At 42.8% G+C, this 19,998-nt stretch overlaps 1 protein-coding gene across 1 annotated transcript in view; it reads left to right on the top strand.

The window, feature by feature from the left end:
- The window catches only part of arhgef33 (Rho guanine nucleotide exchange factor 33), a 28,194-nt gene extending 13,959 nt beyond the window's left edge, over nt 1-14,235 (top strand). The window contains exons 10-14 of the mRNA XM_033026385.1: nt 2,122-2,208; nt 4,633-4,781; nt 5,946-6,777; nt 12,698-12,843; nt 13,720-14,235. Coding sequence (XP_032882276.1) covers nt 2,122-2,208; nt 4,633-4,781; nt 5,946-6,777; nt 12,698-12,843; nt 13,720-13,861 — 1,356 coding nt within the window. The 3' untranslated portion in view covers nt 13,862-14,235. The remainder of the gene's footprint in view (nt 1-2,121; nt 2,209-4,632; nt 4,782-5,945; nt 6,778-12,697; nt 12,844-13,719) is intronic.
- The last annotated feature ends 5,763 nt before the right edge of the window (nt 14,236-19,998 follow it).

Raw genomic sequence — 19,998 nt, 5'->3', positions numbered from 1 at the left:
AGAATCCCAGCCTCCCCCACCTCTCTCTGTAGCTCAGACCCTCGAGTTCTGGCAACATCCTTGTAAATCTTCTCTGCACCCTTTCCAACATAATAACATCTTTCCATGATGCTAGCTGCCTTTTTGAGACAGCGTTCCTGTAGGTCCCTTCGATGGTGGGGAGGTCAGTACCTGTGATGGTCCGGGCAGTGTCTACCATTCTCTGTAATCTTCTTCGTTTGCATGTTCTTCCCTTGACATCCTGGGTTTCCTGTGAATGGTACGGTTTCCTTCCACATCGCAAAGGTATGTAGGTCAATTGGCCTCTAAATTGTCACTAGTGTGCAGGGAGTGGACGAGAAAGTAGGATAACATAGAACTAGTATGAATGGGCGATCGATGGGTGGCTTGGACTCGTTGAAGAGCCTGTTTCCCTGATGTATCACTAACCAAGTAATCTGTCCAAATGTCTTTCAAAAGTAAGTAATCGTATATCTCCACTGCTTCTTGCCAATGCCTATGTGTGAAACAATCAGAGCACACTTCTAACTCACCTAATGTATAAACACTAGCAATCAGCATTGATAGCGATGAGCTGCATTGAAACAGACCCCTTGGTTCATCTTGTCCATGCTGACCAAGTTGGCATTCCAGGCTAGTGCCATTTGAAACCTTTAAACGACATGTATGACTCTATGATGATGTATTTGTTCCATATCTGTTGTACTGCTGCAAGTAAGAATTTCAGTGTTCCGTTCTGGGACATATAACAATAGAACACTTTTGACTCTTGTATATTTGTTGACCTTATGAGGTTACATTTTCAAAATTTATCATTTAAAACGATTATGTTTTACTCTGTTGACTCATAATTTTTTTTAAATTAACTCCTGAAGATGTAAATGTTAATTACTTCAGAGACACAATGAATTGCAGACGCTGGAATCTGCAGCAAAACACAAAGTGCTGGAGAAACTCAGAGGGTCAGGCAGCATCTGTGGAGGGAATGGACAGATGACATTTTGGGTCGGGTCCCTTCCTCACACTCCCTCCACTAGTTATGCCTGATGCACTGAGTTCCTCCAGCATCCAGCAGATGCTTTCTCAGTCAAACCACTTATGTTATGTCTTGATGACATTAAATCCTGGATGGCCCTAAACTTTAAAAATTTTAATGAAAAGAAAACAGAAGTGATAGTGTTTGGTCCCAATAGCTCCTGTGAACCTCCCCCTGTTGACTTGGGTCCCTTGGCACTGTATGTGAAGCCAATAGTTTTAAATGTGGGTTTTAAGATGGACAGTGATTTTAAATTAGATCGTCAAATAGGCGCGGTAGTTAAGTCCAGCTTCTTTCATTTAAGGCAGCTGGCAAAGGTGAAGCCCATTCTTGAACGACAGCATTTTGAAACAGAAATCCATGCCTTCATTACGTCTCGGCCGGATTACTGTAACGCACTTTATTTTGGAGTTAGCCAATCTTCCCTTGCACGACTCCAGTTGGTTCAGAATGCTGCTGCTCGCCTTTTAACTGGAACACGTAAGAGGGAGCACATAACGCCTATTCTGGCCTCCCTCCACTGGCTGCCTGTGTACTTTAGAGTTCATTTTAAGATTCTTTTATTTGTTTTTAAATCTTTAAGTGGTCTCGCCCCGCCTTACCTCTCTGAGCTGCTTCATCCCTACGCTCCTGCTCGGTGCCTCAGGTCAGCTGATCAGCTGCTCCTGGAGGTACCGAGGTCTAAGTGGAAGCTCAGAGGGGATAGAGCCTTCTCTGTTGCTGCTCCGACATTATGGAACACTCTACCTTTGCACATTAGACAGGCCCCTTCACGGTCCATTTTCAAAACTAATCTTAAAACCCTTTTCTATTCCTTGGCTTTCGACCCTGCATGAGACTTTGCTCTGGTTTTAGTGTTTCTATTATTGTTTTTACTGTCTTTTAATGTTTTTATCGTTTTGTTTTATGTTTATGATTAGTCATGTACAGCACTTTGTTGCAACAGTGGTTGTTTTTAAAGTGCTCTATAAATAAAGTCCAGTTCAGTTCAGTTATGTTTGGCTCCAGATTCCAGTGTCTGCAGTTCCTTGTGTCTCTCTGTACATTAATTATTTCTCTGTGGCAATTGCTGTCTCTTTCCATAGGACAACTCTTCCAAGTCCAGGCCTGACCTGCTGCTGTTGCTCTTTCAGCCAGTTCATCGCATCCAGGAATATATTCTGCTTCTCCAGGTAAGTTCTTTGGTATCACAAGGAGTCAGAGCTGTACAGCATGGAAACAGGCCCTTCAGTCCACCCTGTCCACGCCGACCAACTTAACATACTGGACCAGTCCCATTTGCCTACATTTGGCCCATATCCCGCTAAACCCTTCCTATCCATATATCTGTCCAAATGTTTTTTAAAAGTCATAATTAAATCCGTTTCTATAGCTTTGAAAGGGAATCTTATTGAAACATAGAAGGATGAGAGGCGATCTTATTTTAGGATGAGAGGGCATCTTATTGAAACATATAAGATTATTAAGGGTTTGGACACGCTAGAGGCAGGAAACATGTCCCCGATGTTGGGGGGAGTCCAGAACCAGGGGCCACAGTTTAAGAATAAGGGGTAAGCCATTTAGAACGGAGATTAGGAAACACTTTTTCACACAGAGAGTTGTGAGTCTGTGGAATTCTCTGCCTCAGAGGGCGGTGGAGGCCGGTTCTTTGGATACTTTCAAGAGAGAGCTAGATAGGGCTCTTAAAGATAGTGGAGTCAGGGGATATGGGGAGAAGGCAGGAACGGGGTACTGATTGTGGATGATCAGCCATGATCACATTGAATGACGGTGCTGGCTCGAAGGGCCGGATCACCTACTCCTGCACCTATTGTCTATTGTCTTTCTCTGGCAGCTCAATCCAGATACGGACTACACTCTGAGTGAAAAGATGCCCCTGAGGTCCCTCTTAAATCTCTCCCCTCTCACTTAAGCCTGTGCCCTCTAGTTTTAGAATCCTCTATCCTGAGAATAAGACTGTGATCATTCACTTTATCCATGCCTCTCCTGATCTTATACACCTCAATAAGGTCACCACTCAACCTCCTACTCTCCAAAGAAAAACATCCCAGCCTATCGAACTTCTCGCTATAACTCAAGCCCACAAGCCCAGATAACATCCTGGAGGTGACACAAAGTCTGAAGAAGGGTCCCATCTGTGGTCCCATCAGGCAGCATCTGTGGAGAACATGGATAGGTGACATTTCGGGTAGGGACCCTTCTTCAGAAAGATGTTATCAAGCTGGAAAGAGTGCAGAAACAATTTACAAGAATGTTGCCAGGACTGGAGGGCCTGAGCTATAGGTAGAGAGGTTGGGCAGGCTAGGACTTTATCCTTGGAACACAGGAGGCAGAGGGTTGATCTTATAAGGTGTACAAGATCATGAGAGGAATAGATCGGGTAAACGCACAGAGTCTTTTGTCCAGGGTTGGGGAATCAAGAACCAGAGGACTTAAGTTTAAGGTGAGGCGAGAAACATTTAATAGGAAAGTGAGGGGCAATTTTTTTCTACACAAATGGTGGTGGGTGTATGGAATGAGCTGCCAGAGGAGGTAGTTGAGGCAGATACTATCACAACATGTAAGAGACATTTGGACAGGTGCATGGAGGGATATGGGCCAAACAAAGACAGGTGGGACTAGTGTAAATGGGTTTGTTGGCATGGGCAAGTTGAGTGGAAGGGCCTGTTTCCATGCTGTATGACTCTACATTACAAGAACCAGTTAGGCAAGTGTGGCTTCCAGTTGCTGACTGGGCAGGAGGTACAACCTTGTCCCTCCAACCGTTAGCATTATGAGTACCTGTTCAGGGCAGAGGCATAGATGCACACGGCACAGAAACTGGCCCTTCAGCCCAACTCTCCATGGCCCATCTAAGCTCATCCCACCTGCCTGTGTTTGGTTCATATCCCTCTAAGCTTTTTCTATCCACATACCTGTCCAAACGTCCTTTAACCCTAACTTCAGTCTGCTTCTCTCCTGTTGGCCAGCTGCCTGTTTTATACCTACTCCCACCCGCATGAATCAAGTTGTGCTTAACGTCCCCTCTTCAGACCTCAGGCCAAGACCGTCTACGTACCATGCAAAGGAGTTGGGACGATGATAATTACCCATATCAATCGCAGCTACTTTAATGTTATCTACCGCCAGGTGACACTAAAGGATGTCAGATTTCTTCAAGTTGATATAAATGTTTGGAAAGAATCTTTGCTGTTTAATTAAAAAGCTACCTTGATATTGTAGAGTCAGAGTCACACAGCACGGAAACAGGCCCTTCAATCCAAGTCGTCTTTGTCGACCAAGATGCCCCATCTACACGGCTCCAACCTGCTGGCATTTGGCCCGTATCGCTCTAAACCTTTCTTTTCCATGTACCTGTCCAAATGTCTTTTAAATGCTGTTATAGTACCAGCCTCAACTACCCCCTCTGGCAGCTCATTCCATATACCCATATGTGAAAATGTTGCCCCCCAGATTCCCACTAAATCTTTCTCCTATCGCCTTAAACCTACGTCCTCCAGTTTTTGATCGTGTTTAATAGATAGAGAGTCTTTCTCTAAGCTGTGTGGAGAGAGTGAGTTGTAAGTCATTATCTCTTTATATTTCTGGTGTAACAGAACATGCTCAGACACACGGAACCAAAACATCCTGACTGTTACCTGCTGCCTATATGTATCCAGCACTTCAGAATCTTCCTTTCCCAATGCAGCCATTTACTCCGTTATAACGAAGAGCTGCTTAAACAACGCAGGAAACACTCAAACAGGTGAGCAACTCAACCACTAGGATTACTGTCTGGAGAAGGGTCCGGACCTGAAACATCATCTGTCCATTCCCTCCACAGATGCTGCCTGACCTGCCGGGTTCCTACAGCACTTTGTGCTTTGCTCCAGATTCTAGCGTCTGCAGTTCCTTGTGCCACCATTATTACAATGACTGTCTCCTCCTTAGGAGGTCCCCAAGCGTTGGGGGTAATCTGCCTCCTCTCTGGGTTGTGTGGTGAATGCTGAGGGCACCCCGAGAACAGCAGCCTCTTCCACAGACGGTACGGGAGTGGCTGATGGGTGGAGGAGGGTCAGTGTGTGAGGGAACACACTCCTTCACCATTAAGGTGGTTCCACTGTCAGAGTTAGACACTCGTCCATGCCGACCAATGACCCCCATCTACCCGCGTTTGGCGCATATCCCTCTAAACCTTTCCTATCCATGTATTTGTCCAATGAAGGACACACAAACCACTGGTGTAACTTAGTGGGTCAAGTACCATCCATGGAGAACATGGATAGATGAATTTCGGGTCAGGCAATGTCACCTATCCATGTTCTCCAGGGATGCTGCCTGACCCACTGAGCTACTCAGCATTTTGTTTGTCTTGCTGTGGTAAACCAGCATCTGCAGTTCCTTGTTTGTATATGTACCTGTTCAAGCTGTTATTGTAAATGCCTCAACTAACTCCTCTGGCAGCTTATTACATATACTCACCACTCTCTCTGCGAAAAGGTTTCTATTAAATCTTTCCACTCTCACCTTAAACCTATGTCCTCTGGTTCTTGTATCCCCCTACCCTGGGTAAAAGTTTCTGTGCATTCATCATATCTATTTCCCTCATGATCTCCCCTCAAGATAACCCTGCACTCCCCTTTAGCTCAGATCCTTGAGTGCCTGCAACATCCTTCTCTGTACTCTTTCCAACTTCATGGCATCTATCCTACAGCAGGGTGACCAAACATGATAGAACACAATAGTGGCATCTGTCCATGTACCTGATCAAATATTCTTTTAAAAGCCGGATTCTGCCTCAATTACCTCCTCTGACAGTTGTTCCATTTTCCCACCACCCACTCTGTTTGATTTGGTTCTTAGAATAAGTAATAGGATCAAAGCAGTAAAGTAATTAAAGCCAAGGCTTTTATTTTGATTTGAGGCACAGGATGACGGCGGTCCAACAGACCAAGACGAGAGGCACTGAGCAGATCCAATGTCCGAGGTTGGACGAAACACCCAGCAGACACAAAAGACTCGATAAACTTGACCACGGCCTACTTTACACCAGCGACCTTGGGCTGGAGTACAGATCTCCACCAGCAAAGGTGGCCTCAAAGACAGAACCTCTGCCCAGGAAAACCAAGGACGAGTTCAATGTGAGCAAGACAAGATCCACCTTCAGTCAACCAGACAAGAGCTCAATCATCACTAATCCAAAATGCTCCTCAGTGAACTGTGGAAAGAACCTTTCTCCTGACACCCACGATTTAATGTATGGAGCCTCGAGAGGAAAGATAGGATATGAAAGTCCAGTTGACCTTGAAGATGCAGAATACATTCACGAAGCCTCGTGTTTAGTCGAGAGCTCGGACCGATCTTCTAACTCCAGTTTGGACGTACATTTCACAAAAACGTTGGACTACATTTCTGCCAGCGAGTCGCAAGCCATAGATTACCCATCACAGCTCACGGCCACACACCCTGCCGGCCAAGAAGATCACAACAAGGAGTTCCGGCTCCACTGCCATGAAGCAAACATTGACCTGCATGATGTTCCCAAATCCAAGGGCTTTTCCAGTAAAGTTTTCACACCAGCCCCTCGTGACAATCTGAACTTTCCCGTATCCTTAATGCTAACCAACTCTGATAGCCCATCTTTGAAAACCAAAGTATTTGACTCATCTCAGATCAGTACATCGAGGATGAAAAACTCCCAAAAGGAAATCTCTGCCTCATACAAATCCAAAGCTTCAGATGTATGGATGGAATCAGAAAAAGTAATGTACCCATCTTAATTCTCTTATCTAGATAATCCTGTGGTCTCAAACTCAAAATTCCTAACTAAAGAGGTATGGAGTAAGTCAGCTGTTTCAGACAAGAGTGATGAAGTTGGTGGAAGGTTAAGGTAAAACTCCGATTATCTGTTGTCTAATTGTTTGGAAATCCTGATGGCTCGGTCCATAATGTGTCGGTGAGTGATAGAATCTGCTGGGAGTTATAGAGAATGTGGGCGAATATTTACAGGAAACATCAATGGGATGGTATTCATTCATGAACCAGCATAGACTCCAGGGAAGGTACACAAAAATGCTGGAGAAACTCAGCGGGTGCAGCAGCATCTATGGAGCGAAGGAAATAGGCAAAGTTTCGGGCCGAAACGTTGCCTATTTCCTTCGCTCCATAGCTGCTGCTGCACCCGCTGAGTTTCTCCAGCATTTTTGTGTACCTTCGATTTTCCAGCATCTGCAGTTCCGTCTTAAACACATAGACTCAAGGGAGTTCAATTGTCATGTGTATGGTCAACGGAACAATGAAACTCTTTCTTGCTGCAGTTTTACAGGGCCATAAATGCAATAAGAGACAAGATAAATACAAGATACAAAGAATTTATTAGCCAAGTATGTAAGAACATACAAGGAAATGATTTGCCATACAGTCGTACTAAAAAAGCAGCAAGACACACAACTACATAAAAATTACATAAACATCCACCACAGCGCATTGTGATGGAAGGCAATAAAGTATTATCTTCTTCCCTCCTTTTCTCCCACAGACGGGGCAGTTGAACCATCCGCAGTCGGGGCGGTCGAAGCTCCTGCGGCTTGGAGCTCCCGGAGTCGGTCCCTAACTCCAAGCGCCACGATGATAAGTCCGCAGGCTCCCGCGGTTTGAGCTCCGGAAGTCAATTCCCAGCAAGAGCCCGCCAGCTCCTTGATGTTAGGCCGTAGTGCGGACGGAGATACGATACGGGAAAAAGTCGCATCTCTATCGAGGAAAGAGATTTTTTTAAAGTTTCCCCCACCCCCACTTAATACAAAACTAAAGATACACTAAAACATACATTTAACAACAAACTAAAAAACAAAAGAAGAAAAGAATGAGACAGACTGTTGGTGAGGCTGCCATCGTACGGCGCCACCCACCACTCACAAATACATGTACAATAATCAATTGTACAATAATCAGTAATACTAGGTAAATAGACTATAATTGAAACTTAAGTCTGTAGTGCAACCTGAGACACAGTCCATAGACGATCATAGTTGCTGAGGGTGGTGTTGTGCAGTGTGCAAGAGCTTGATGATTGCCGGGAAGAAGTTGCTCTTGAACCTGGAGGTCACAGTTTTCAGGCTCCTGTACCTTCGGTGGAAGCAGTGAGATGAGAGTATGACCAGGGTGGTGTGGGTCTTTGATGATACTGGCTGCCTTTCTGAGACAGCGTCCCCTGTAGATCCCTTCGATGTGGAGGAGGTCAGTACGTGAGATGGACCGGGTAGTGTCCATCACTCTCAGTAGTCTCCTTCGTTACTGGGCATTGGAATTACTGAACCAGCCGGTGATGCAACTAGTCAGCGTGCTCACTACCGTACAACTATGGAAGTTTGATAGAGTATTCATTGACATACCAAATCTCCTAAATCTTCTGAGGAAGTAGAGGTATTAATGAGCAAGGGATGAAATGGCCACCTCAAATGTGCATTTTGTCTAGATATGACTGGCCAAATAGCCTCCTGCAGTGTAAATGTCCACCCATTTAACTTCTCCTGGTGCTGATGAAACTGTTAACATTGAAGAAGAGGAGCCAGTATTAAGAATGAAGCTTCTTACCCGTGTATATCTGCAAAAGGCAGATATACGCATCTGATGTCCGACACATACAGATCTCCAAGCTTAGTTTAGTTTGGAGGTATAGCGTGGAAACAGGCCATTTGGCCCACCGAGTCCATGCTGACCATCCATCACCCATTCACTCTAGTTCCATGTTATCCCATTTTCCTATCCACTCCTTACTTGGGGCAATTTACAGAGGGCAATTAACCTATAAACACGCACGTCTTTGGGATGTGGGAGGAAACCGGTGCACCTGGAGGAAACTTACAGTCACAGGGAGAGAGCGCAAACTCCACACAGACAGCACCCATAATGAGGATTGAACCTGTGCCTCTGGCGCTGTGAGGAAGCAGCTCTATCAGCTATGCCACTGTGACACATATACATTCTCTGGGAAAGATGTGTATTTTTAAAAGAAAACAAACAGTTCTTTCACTGCGTTTATGAACAACATTAGTAACCTTCTCCCGCACTTCAAATCAACTGTCAATGCTCGACGCCAATTGGCTCCGTGTCCTGAATTCTCTGAACAATCTCCTGTTTTTACTGGCTGCCAGGTTTCTTGTTCCCATACGACTATCTTGTGGCAAGCATTACCCATTTATTATTCCTTCCCAGCCCAAACCCTTTAAAATGGTGAATGCCACTCTTCTCCAACACTGTCATACTGTTCTCACCTGCTCCATCTTATGATGCTGGTGACTCCTGTACCCGCATCCTCGGCCTCACGTGCAGGTTGGCTCCAAAAACACTCCAGATTCCAATAGAACTGCTGTTCTGGTCATCCCATTACAGGAAGGATGTGGAGGCTTTGGAGAGGATGGTTTTGGGCGGTACAGTGGCGCAGCAGTAGAGTTACTTCTTACAGCACCAGAGACCTGGGTTTGATCCTGACTACAGGTACGTGCTTCCTGTGACCTGCGTGGGTTTTTTTCCGGGAAGCTCTGGTTTCCTCCCACACTCCAAAGACGTACAGGATTATAGGCGAATTGGCTTAGTATATATGTAAATTGTCCTTAGTGTGTGTAGGATAGTGCTAGTGTGTGGGGATCGTTGGTGGGCGGGGACTCAGTGGGCCGAAGGGCCTGTTTCCGCGCTGTGTCTCTCAACTAAACAGATGCAGAAAAGAGGCCTGTATAAGAGGGTTTTAGCCACAAGGAGCAGTTGGACAGACATTAATTGTTTTCTCCGGAACGCCAGAGGCTAAGGCGAGACCTGATAGAAGTATATTAAATTATGAGAGGCATAGATAGGGTAGACAGTCAGAATCTTTTTCCCCGGGGTTGAAATATCAAATACTAGAGGGCATAACTTTAAGATGAGAGGGGCAAAGTTTAAAGGAGATGTGCGGGGCAAGTACCTTTACACAGGGTGGTGGGTGCCTGGAACGCACTGCCAGGGGTGGCAGTGGAGACAGATACAATGGTGACATTCAAGAGACTTTTAGGAATTAAGGGATGTTTCACGTGCAGGCAGATCTGATTAGTTTGCCTTAGCATCACGTTCAACTAACACTGTGAGCCGAAGGGCCTGTTCCTGGGCTGCACTCTTTATGTTCTAAAACTTACCCTGAGTCCCAGTATGCCCTGGCATCTCCTAGCAATGACCACTGTCGAGTTTTAGAAACATAGAAACATAGAAAGTAGGTGCGAGAGTAGACCACCAGGTCCGTCGAGCCCGCACCGCCATTCGCTCATGGCTGAACACTAAACAGACACACTTACCCACAAACAGTAGACACAAGACACAGAACACAAGACACTACCCTCCCCTTTATACCGCTATCACCCCTCTCCACCCCAAAAACCTCGTGATCTCCTGGGAGAGGCAAAAAAACGGATAAAAACCCAGGTCCAATTCGGGAAAAAAATCCGGGAAATTCCTCTCCGACCCCAATCCAGGCGATCGACACTTGTCCAGGAGATCACTCAGGTCTTACTATACTAACCATACCTAGGTCCATATCCCTGCCCTCTCCCCGTAGCCCCTTATCCCCTTGGCAGCTAAAAAAACATCTATTTTAGTCTTAAATATATTTAAAGTTTCTGCTTCCACTGCTCCCTGGGGCAGTGAATTCCATAAATTAACCACCCTCTGGGTGAAGAAGTTCTTCCTCATCTCCGTTTTAAAAGAGCCCCCCCTTATTCTGCAACTATGTCCCCTAGTTCTAGTTTCCCCGATCATTGGGAACATCCTCGGTGCATCCACCCGATCAAGGCCCCTCACGATCTTATATGTTTCAATGAGATCGCCTCTCATTCTTCTAAACTCCAAAGAGTAGAGTTCCAGCCTACTTAACCTTTCCTCATATGTCAATCCCCTCATTGCAGGAATTAATCTTGTAAACCTTCGCTGCACTGCCTCCAGGGCTAGTACATCCTTTCTTAAGTATGGACCCCAGAACTGTACACAGTATTCCAAATGTGGTCTCACTAATACTGTGTACAGCTGCAGCAAGACCTCCGTGTTTTTATACTCAATCCCCCTAGCAATAAAGGCCAAAACTCCATTGGCCTTCCTGATTGCTTGCTGCACCTGCATACTAACTTTTAGTGATTCATGTACTAATACCCCTAGATCCCTTTGCGTTGCATTACAACGCAGCTCCTCCTCATTTAGAAAATAACTTGCCCTATCATTTTTTTTCCCAAAGTGAATGACTTCACATTTATTAGTATTAAACTTCATCTGCCAAGTTGTTGCCCACTCACCTAGCTTATCTATATCCTTTTGCAGACTCTTCCTATCCTCCTCATCCCCTACTTTTCCTCCCATTTTTGTATCGTCCGCAAATTTTGATATATTACACTTGGTTCCCTCCTCCAAATCATTTATATAAATTGTGAACAACTGGGGTCCCAGCACCGACCCTTGCGGAACCCCGCTAGTTACCGGTTGCCATCCCGAGTATGAACCATTTATCCCCACTCTCTGCTTCCTATTTGTTAGCCAATCCTCTACCCATGCTAATATATTACCCCCAATCCCATAATTTTTTATTTTTAGCAATAGTCTCTTATGTGGCACCTTGTCAAAAGCCTTTTGGAAGTCCAAGTATACCACATCCACCGGTTCCCCTTTATCCACCCGGGTTGTTACTTCCTCAAAGAATTCGAGCAGATTCGTTAAACAGGACTTCCCCTTCACAAAACCATGCTGGTTCTGTCCGATGAAGTCATGTTTATCCAAGTGCCCCGTTAGTGTTTCTTTAATAATTGTCTCTAACATTTTACCCACCACCGATGTTAGACTAACCGGTCTATAGTTACCCGCCTTCTGTTTACTTCCTTTTTTAAATATAGGTGTTACATTGGCCATTTTCCAATCCACTGGGACCGTTCCTGCCTCCAGGGAGTTTTGGAAAATTATCACCAATGCATCCACAATCCCCACCGCTATCTCCCTCAAGACCCTTGGATGTAATCCATCAGGCCCAGGGGATTTATCCTCCTTCAGTCTCATTAATTTCCCTAATACCACCTCCTTGGTGATCTTAATAGTATTTAGCTCCTCCATTCCTACCGCCCCCTGTTTTGTATGGTTAATGCCTGTGAAATCCTTTGTGAGATTTTGCTATTGAAGTACCAGTTGTAGTTGAAGTTGCATCACAAGCAGGTTCCGGGGTACATACTTACAGAAGCTAGTCACAGTCTCGCAGGACAGAAACAAGCCCTTCAGCCCAACTCGTCCGTTCTAACCAAAATACCCAATTTACACTAGTTCCACCTGCCCATGTTTGGCCAATATACCTCTAAACCTTCCCTTTCTATGTACCTGTCCAAGTGTCTTAAATGTTGTTATAGCGCATAGCTCTTCTGGCAGCTCGTTCCATGTACCCATGTGTAAAAAAGTCATGCCTCAGGTTCTTATTAATTCGTCCCTTCTCACCTTAAGCCCTATGCCCTCTAGTTCCTGATTCCCCTACTCTGGGTAAAATACTTACTGTGCTCACCCTCTCTATTATTCCCCTAATTCTTGCACAATATGAGATTAGACAGCGAGGTGGCACAATACTGAGCTGCATGCAATGATGGAGGTGAAAGCTTCACAGCCTGTGATCAGTGACAGTTTTCTCTTTTATTTCAGGATAATTCTGCCATGGTCCTTGCCTTTGAGAAGTCTGGCAAATTCTACAAGGAGGAGGAAAGTAAGCAGACTGCTTTTAGCGAACAAAGCGGTAAACAGGAACAGAAAGGATTCAGAAACTCCTTCCGGAAGTTGTTCAGGAAGAAGTAAGGCAAACTATAAACCAAGATTCATAATGTTATGCGCAATGAAGAGTCTTTTGATGAAGGGTCTCGACACATCACCTATTCCTTTTCTCCAGAGATGCTGACTGACCCGCTGAGTTATTCCAGTATGTGTATCTATCTTTAGTGTAAACCCGCAGCTGCAGTTCCTTATTACACACTTGTGCTCGGTTTTGGTCAGTTAAGCTTAATTTGTTCCACCTCAGGTACCCACCATGTCCTGAAATATTGACGCCCTCTGTGACTGGGCGGAGGAAATTGTAAGGTATAAAGAGGTTGCCTGTGTGACTATTGTATAACTGGTGGGTGGTGCATTGAATAAACTAAAAAAAAAAACACTGGGGGGGGGGTAGCTTTAATGAAAACTAACTACTATTTTGTGGATGCAAGGAATTGTAGATGTTGGTTTACAATGAAAGACACAAAGTGCTGGAGTACCAATGGGTCAGGCAGGAATTCTGGAGAACATGTTTCGGTGATGTTTCTGGTCAGGACCCTTCTTCAGACATCTTCAAAACTACTATTTTGTGTTCATGTAACTATAGCAAAACTGAATTAAAACCAATTATGGAAGTAACACAACAATTAGAGTCTGAAGAAAGGCCCAGACCTGAAACATCTATCCATTCCCTTTGCAGATGTTGCCTGACCCACTAAGGTCCTCCAGCTGTTTGTGTTCTATGCAAGAGTCCAGAATCTGCAGTTGTTTGTGCCCCCTGTATTCTTATATGTTCTAATGATTTTAACCTAATCGTTAAATTCAACAAATGAGTCAGATTACCTGATGTTTGACCGTTGCTACATCTTGTTCTTAGTACTTGTGGATTTGTAAGGAGACGATATGTCTGCATGTTTCAGGTCAAATCAAAATGCCTGCAGTTTGGAGAGCAAGCAGAAATCTGACCACACTCACGCACAGGACACCGCGATTGCGGGAAGCCAAGAAGCTGAAGACCCGGCTGTCCCTGTGAGCACCTTTGACCGTGGCACTGCCGTCTAATCTCACGTTTGGAAAGATCTCTGAAAATTTACAGAAAAACAAAGGCAATTCGTTGGTAGTGGACATTGATTTTTGTGCAAAGCTTTTTCCCTTCTCCACATGCACTAGTTTCATTGAATGGACCTGGTCAAGTTGTTTGTCCCATCTCAGACTGATCAGTGAGGGTTTCAGTCAACTAACAATGAGTTTTGATTGTAGAATGTTTATAAATTTGAACAAACTTGGGATATTATACGTGCACAAAAGAAAATGGATTCATTGGCAACGTACAAATGACACATTAAATCAGTACTTTTTTGGAGACAAAAAACACGCTAGTACACATACAACAATTCACACAATGCTGTTGGCTGCTGTGCATCAAACAGTTTTTTTTAACATTTTATAGGTGCCGGTACATTGAACTGTCACAAAAGAGCCCTCATTAAAGCAATTAATTCAGATTAGATAATATGTGGTCATTTTTGGTGGAAATGTGTCCCAACTCAATTAAGTTTAAATATATTTTAACATTTGCCCCAGTTTTATGTAAAACATTTAAACATTAAAGAATGAATGTATTTTAGAATTCTTGAGCTAAGTCTATTATTTTGTTATAGAAACATAGAAAATAGGTGCAGGAGTAGGCCATTCGGCCCTTCGAGCCTGCACCGCCATTCAATATGATCATGCCTGATCATCCAACTCAGTATCCTGTACCTGCCTTCTCTCCATACCCCCTGATCCCTTTAGCCACATCTAACTCCCTCTTAAATATAGCCAATGAACTGGTCTCAACTACCTTCTGTGGCAGAGAATTCCAGAGATTCACCACTCTGTGTGAAAAAAGTTTTTCTCATCTCGGTCCTAAAAGATTTCCCCTTTATCCTTAAACTGTGACCCCTTGTTCTGGACTTCCCCAACATCGGGAACAATCTTCCTGCATCTAGCCTGTCCAACCCCTTAAGAATTTTGTAAGTTTCTATGGGTCTTCTGTGTCCATCTCGTGTGGGAGTGATCCCACCTGAACAGTTATCACTGATAAACTCTGCCGCTATTGCCCGTGACTGGTTGTGTTTGGGTTTGACAAGAGCTGACTTGGTCCTCACGGAGGGAGAGAGAAGGAAGAGACTGAGACTTGAGGTGGTGTAAGAGATTGCACGATTTGGTAATGGCAGGGGGATGCAGTGTACTGTGAACAGCATGTTACTAATTGTGAAGTTTGTGAACTAACTCTTGGCATTTTCACCTGCATATAATGACACTATATCATTTATAAAATAAATTATAATAAAATAAATACATTCAATTTTCTCTTACCTTTCCCTTGCTAACGGTCCTGGGAATGGGCCTATTGTTTCTGGTCACAATCAGAGATAAATGTCAAGGAAAATATCTTAAGGATCTCAGCAGATCAGACAGCAGCTGAGGAGGGAATGGACATTTGGGGTCAGGACTCTTCTTCATACCGATGGGAGTAGATAAATGTGGAGCGATGGGTTGCAGCTTTAAATTTGGGTTGCGCCGTGTCAAAGTTTATGTTTAGAGATACAGCATGGAAACACACCCTTCCGCCCACCAAGAGCATGCCGACCATCAATCACCCTCTCACACCAGCTCCATGTTATCCCACTTTCTCATCCACTCCCTACACATTAGGGAACATTTACAGAGGCCAATTAACCTACAAAACGGCATGTCTTTGGGATGTGGGAGGAAACCCCGAAGATTCACATGGTCAGAGGGAGAACATGCAGACTCCACACAGATAGCACCCTGATCCTTAGGTCAGTATCGCACCTGGGTCTCGGATGCTCTGAGGCAGCACCTCTACTAGTTGCGCCTCCCCAAACTTTACAACAATAGGGAACTTTGCCCAACACATCTCTGCCTACCCAGTGAAAGCAATCCATTTTGTCACTTCCCAGACTTCATATATTTCCTCAGTTTCCTTGGTGAAGTAGTTTTGGAGTCAGCTTGTATCAAGGTTTCTGGTAGGACATTCCTATTCCTGTTACTCTGCTCAAAAATATCTTCTAATCCTTCGCTTACATCAAATTTCCAAACTCACCCATTCTAGAGAAAGATTTTCCTGCTTTTGTTGACATTCTCATATTGGGCAACACAGTGGTGCAGCTGGTAGAGCCGCTGCCTCACAGCACCAGAGACCCAGGTTTGATCCTGACCCCGGGTGCTGTCTGTGGAGTTTGCACTCTGACCTTGTGGGTTTCCTCCGGGTTTCTCCCAAAGACATGTGGATTTGCAGATTAATTTGCCTCTGTAAATTGCCCTGAGTGTGTAGGGATTGGGAGCAGGCGATTGAGGGTCAGCATGGACTCAGAGGGCCAAAGGGCCTGTTTCCATGGCGTATTTCTAGAAACATTGAACAATCAGAACTGCTTCAATCCCTGGAGGAATGAGGTGCCACTTTCAACCATTGCTGTCATCATTCAAGTTAGGTAAGTATCACTCCAAGGCCACGATACTCTCTACAATAGAATATTTGTTCTTTAATTCCATCAAACATGGACAAAAATAAATCCTGATTTTACTGAAGGTTCCTGAATAAATATCTTCATAGATTTATTTTTTAATTTCTGAGATGTCAAACTAAATAATTTGTTTTGCTTTATACATCTGAAAGGGCCTCTTGCACCTCGAAACACAAAGCTTTCAATGGATGCAAACTATTTTGCATATTTAATACTTCACTTTAAAACTTTTTGATATCCTAAAACTTAGCATCCAAACACAAAATATCAATAGAATGAAATGAAAACACCAATAACAAGTTTCAAAGACTTTTAATATACAGTTTTTTAAAATATAAATAAAAAGGAAAAACAGAACATTTGATACCTGGAAATTTAACATAACCATTTCAAAAGAACAAAACCCAATTACACGCAAAAATCAGACAACTGCAGAAAGTCCCATTGCAAAGCATTCTAGGATTTACATACCAGTTGAAAAATAATAAGACTTAAGATTTAAAAAAATAACTGCCCCAAGAAACGAAACAGAACATCCTGGTTCAACACATTAAAAATACGTCAGTCAAATATACTTTGGATGAGAGTTCATAAGGCAAAAACAATTTTATGTTCTCGTGTATATTTTCCCTGGCTCCTATGTTGTATGTGAAACATTGCTAAGCCATCATATACTTGCTCCCATTCTTTATGACTACCTCTTGGTGTAATCAATCCAAGGGAAAAGATAGCAATTATTATACTTAAATACAAAATCAACACTGTTATTTCTAACGCAGAATACTAAATTCTACAGACATGGTTAAAGTACACAGGTCACATTAGATGTGTCAGAAAAGATTATCGCTTTGTTCTTAAATCTAGTCAACTTCATCTAATCTTTACATATAATCAAAGCTGCAAATAACCATGCCATTAAAACAAGTTACATATATACATAATTATTTTTTACCACCAATATGTACATTTTATGTTTGGAGCCGAAAGGCTTGTCTTCTGATGCACCTAATTAGAAATACAAACTTCAACTTGGTTCAAAATTAAGAAAGTAATAGATTAAGAAAAAAATTAGCTCAAAAAAGGTCAGGAAAGAAAATGGAGATGTAATATAAAGGCACATTTGGCAGCTACTAAAACTGACATGCGCCTGGCACCAACAGTACAGTGCGCATTAATACACATCCAGTCACAGGTTACTTCATTTAAACCAAAGCAAATTACACAGGGTGAAAGAGATTTTGTCAGCATCAAGGGTCACCAGCCTTGCTGCAGTGATTTGCTGCAATTTCTTCTTCTATGAAGGAAGGTTCATTCAGTTTACAATCCCTCGAGGGAACACGGAGCAGCAGGTAATTGAAGCAGAGGTACAGATCAACTGTGATCTGGTGAATGGTGGAATAAGCTCAATGGCTAAACGATCTATCTCCTACAAATTACCCTGTACCTTTGCAGATCTATGTAGTTGGCCGATCTTTTTTGTACAAAATAAAATCCTGTTTTTCCCTGCCTTATGCGGTCATCAAATACAAAACCTAAAATAAAAATTATCAGTATAGAAAAAAATTATAACCAAATAGGTTTTGTTAAAAGAACAAATATGTATTTATTTTAACAGTCTTTTACTGCATTGAATGACATGTAATTAATGCAACTTTCATAAGGTCAATATCAACTATCTACACAAGATGTACAGAAAGGGAAAGTGTTTCATCAATCTAGATAACAGCTATGGATTCCAGCCCATAGACTCCTTCACCATATTTCCCAAGTGCTTCCGCTCATTCGCCCAACCACAGCCACTTGCTATTAACCATAAAAACTGAACCGCACATTGGCACAATGGTGATTTCCAACTGGTATGTAACCCTGAAAATGAAAGCAACTGATAAGCAATATTTCACTGCTTGTATACTTGTTTTTCTATTGAAGTCTCCCTTTGAATGCATTTAAAATTATTCCCCAAATTCAGCTTTCTGCGCACTCACTGCCTTTCACAGTGCGACCATTGTGAAACTGAAAATCGCATGCATATAATCCTCAAGTGGTTTAAGTGTGCTGCCAGTTATAAGATCCAATAAGCATCCCGCATGGTTAAGAGAAACATATCAACTGGGAAACAGATATGTCAAATCTTGACCCAGGGATAATATGCAGAGGGAGTCGCAATGACATTGGCATTTATGAAGCAAAAAATATTTTACATCCAAAACTGCTGGATTAAATGGGCTTCAGGATATTTCCATTACACAGTATTAATGCTTTAATATCATGCTAACAAGGGTTCAGTAGTTTATGACTTGTTTAGCTCACGGTTCATAAAATTGTGTATGTATCAAATTTGTGATGAATTTCATTTTACATTTTACACCCAGGCCTCTTCCAGCCCTCCAGCATTTTCTCAAATTTACTGACTCAATGAAAACACCACAAACTGCACTCTTGTTCCAAAAACAATTTTATTTAATGCCAATTAAGCCTTTTTTAGGGCTGGATACTGCAAAATGCCCATAACAGTTTAGATCTGGCAGCCCTATCAGTAGGTTAACTGAACAAAGAATAGCCATTGGTATGTCTAAGTGCTTAAAATGGCTTGCCAAAATTAGAGCATTTTAATGATGTTTGCCTGCCCCATATATGCTGCAGAAATATTTTGCTTAAAGCATAATAACCTACATTATGAAGTCTATTTAGGTACAGCATATTTAAGTATAGGTGAATTTATTTAATGTAAAGGCAATAAAGTGATTTATTTGAAAGTTAGCATGCATAAGGTGTATTTTATTCAAAACACCAATGTAAGACATTGGGATGAAGCCTTGAGTGACCCAGATCATAACATCATCAATTTTAGACGAAGATAACATTTGTTTTTCCTTTTGCTTAGATCTGGACATAAACATCAGAGTTCACTGTTTGGGTTTACATTAAGTCCCATGCTGTATCGACCATTGTGTGAATAAACTGAAATAGTTCTAATTGTGAGAAATCAAGCATTCCCTTTTTGATCTGTATGCAATTAATGGGATACCAAAGGGAAAACAAATGCAGGGATTAAATGAACATTTGAGGCCATGTGATGTGTAGAAGAGATTAGTTACCATCTTCATGGGAGAGTAAGATCGTTTTGAAGAATAATGAAAATGAAGCCGATTTCAAAACAAATAAGAATGGATGATTTTGACTAATTTATAAAGGTTTGTGCTTTGAAAATGTTAATGATAAGCCAACAAAGAGGCAATTTATTTTTTTAGGTGAGGAGACGATCTGTGCATTCAGCACAGTTAAAAGGAAACATTTCTACTAATCCAAGAGGATACTGAATGAGGCCAAGAACAGCCACTACACCATTAAATCACTTGGTTTTCAGAGTGGCCAAAGCAATAAAAAGCCATCTATGCTGCAGTGTTTGTATATTTTTCTGAACTTCTCTCATTCTCACATGGATTTTGGTTTCACGATATCCTCTTAAAACTGTACTTATGTACTATAGTATGTAGGTGCTCAGTTGTCCTTGTTAGGAATTAATGGTCACCCCACCCAGGCCCGAATCATGAATGTAATGTTACTTTTTTATCAGTGGTTAACACAAAATCTACTCCACAATCTGACTCAGCTCTGGCTGAACAACTTCTAATCTTGTGTGTGGACTCGATAAGAAGAAATTGT

The sequence above is a fragment of the Amblyraja radiata genome, chromosome 8, assembly GCF_010909765.2.
Source record: "Amblyraja radiata isolate CabotCenter1 chromosome 8, sAmbRad1.1.pri, whole genome shotgun sequence".
NCBI lineage: Eukaryota > Metazoa > Chordata > Chondrichthyes > Rajiformes > Rajidae > Amblyraja > Amblyraja radiata.
This window is presented reverse-complemented; position numbering and strand designations above follow the sequence as displayed.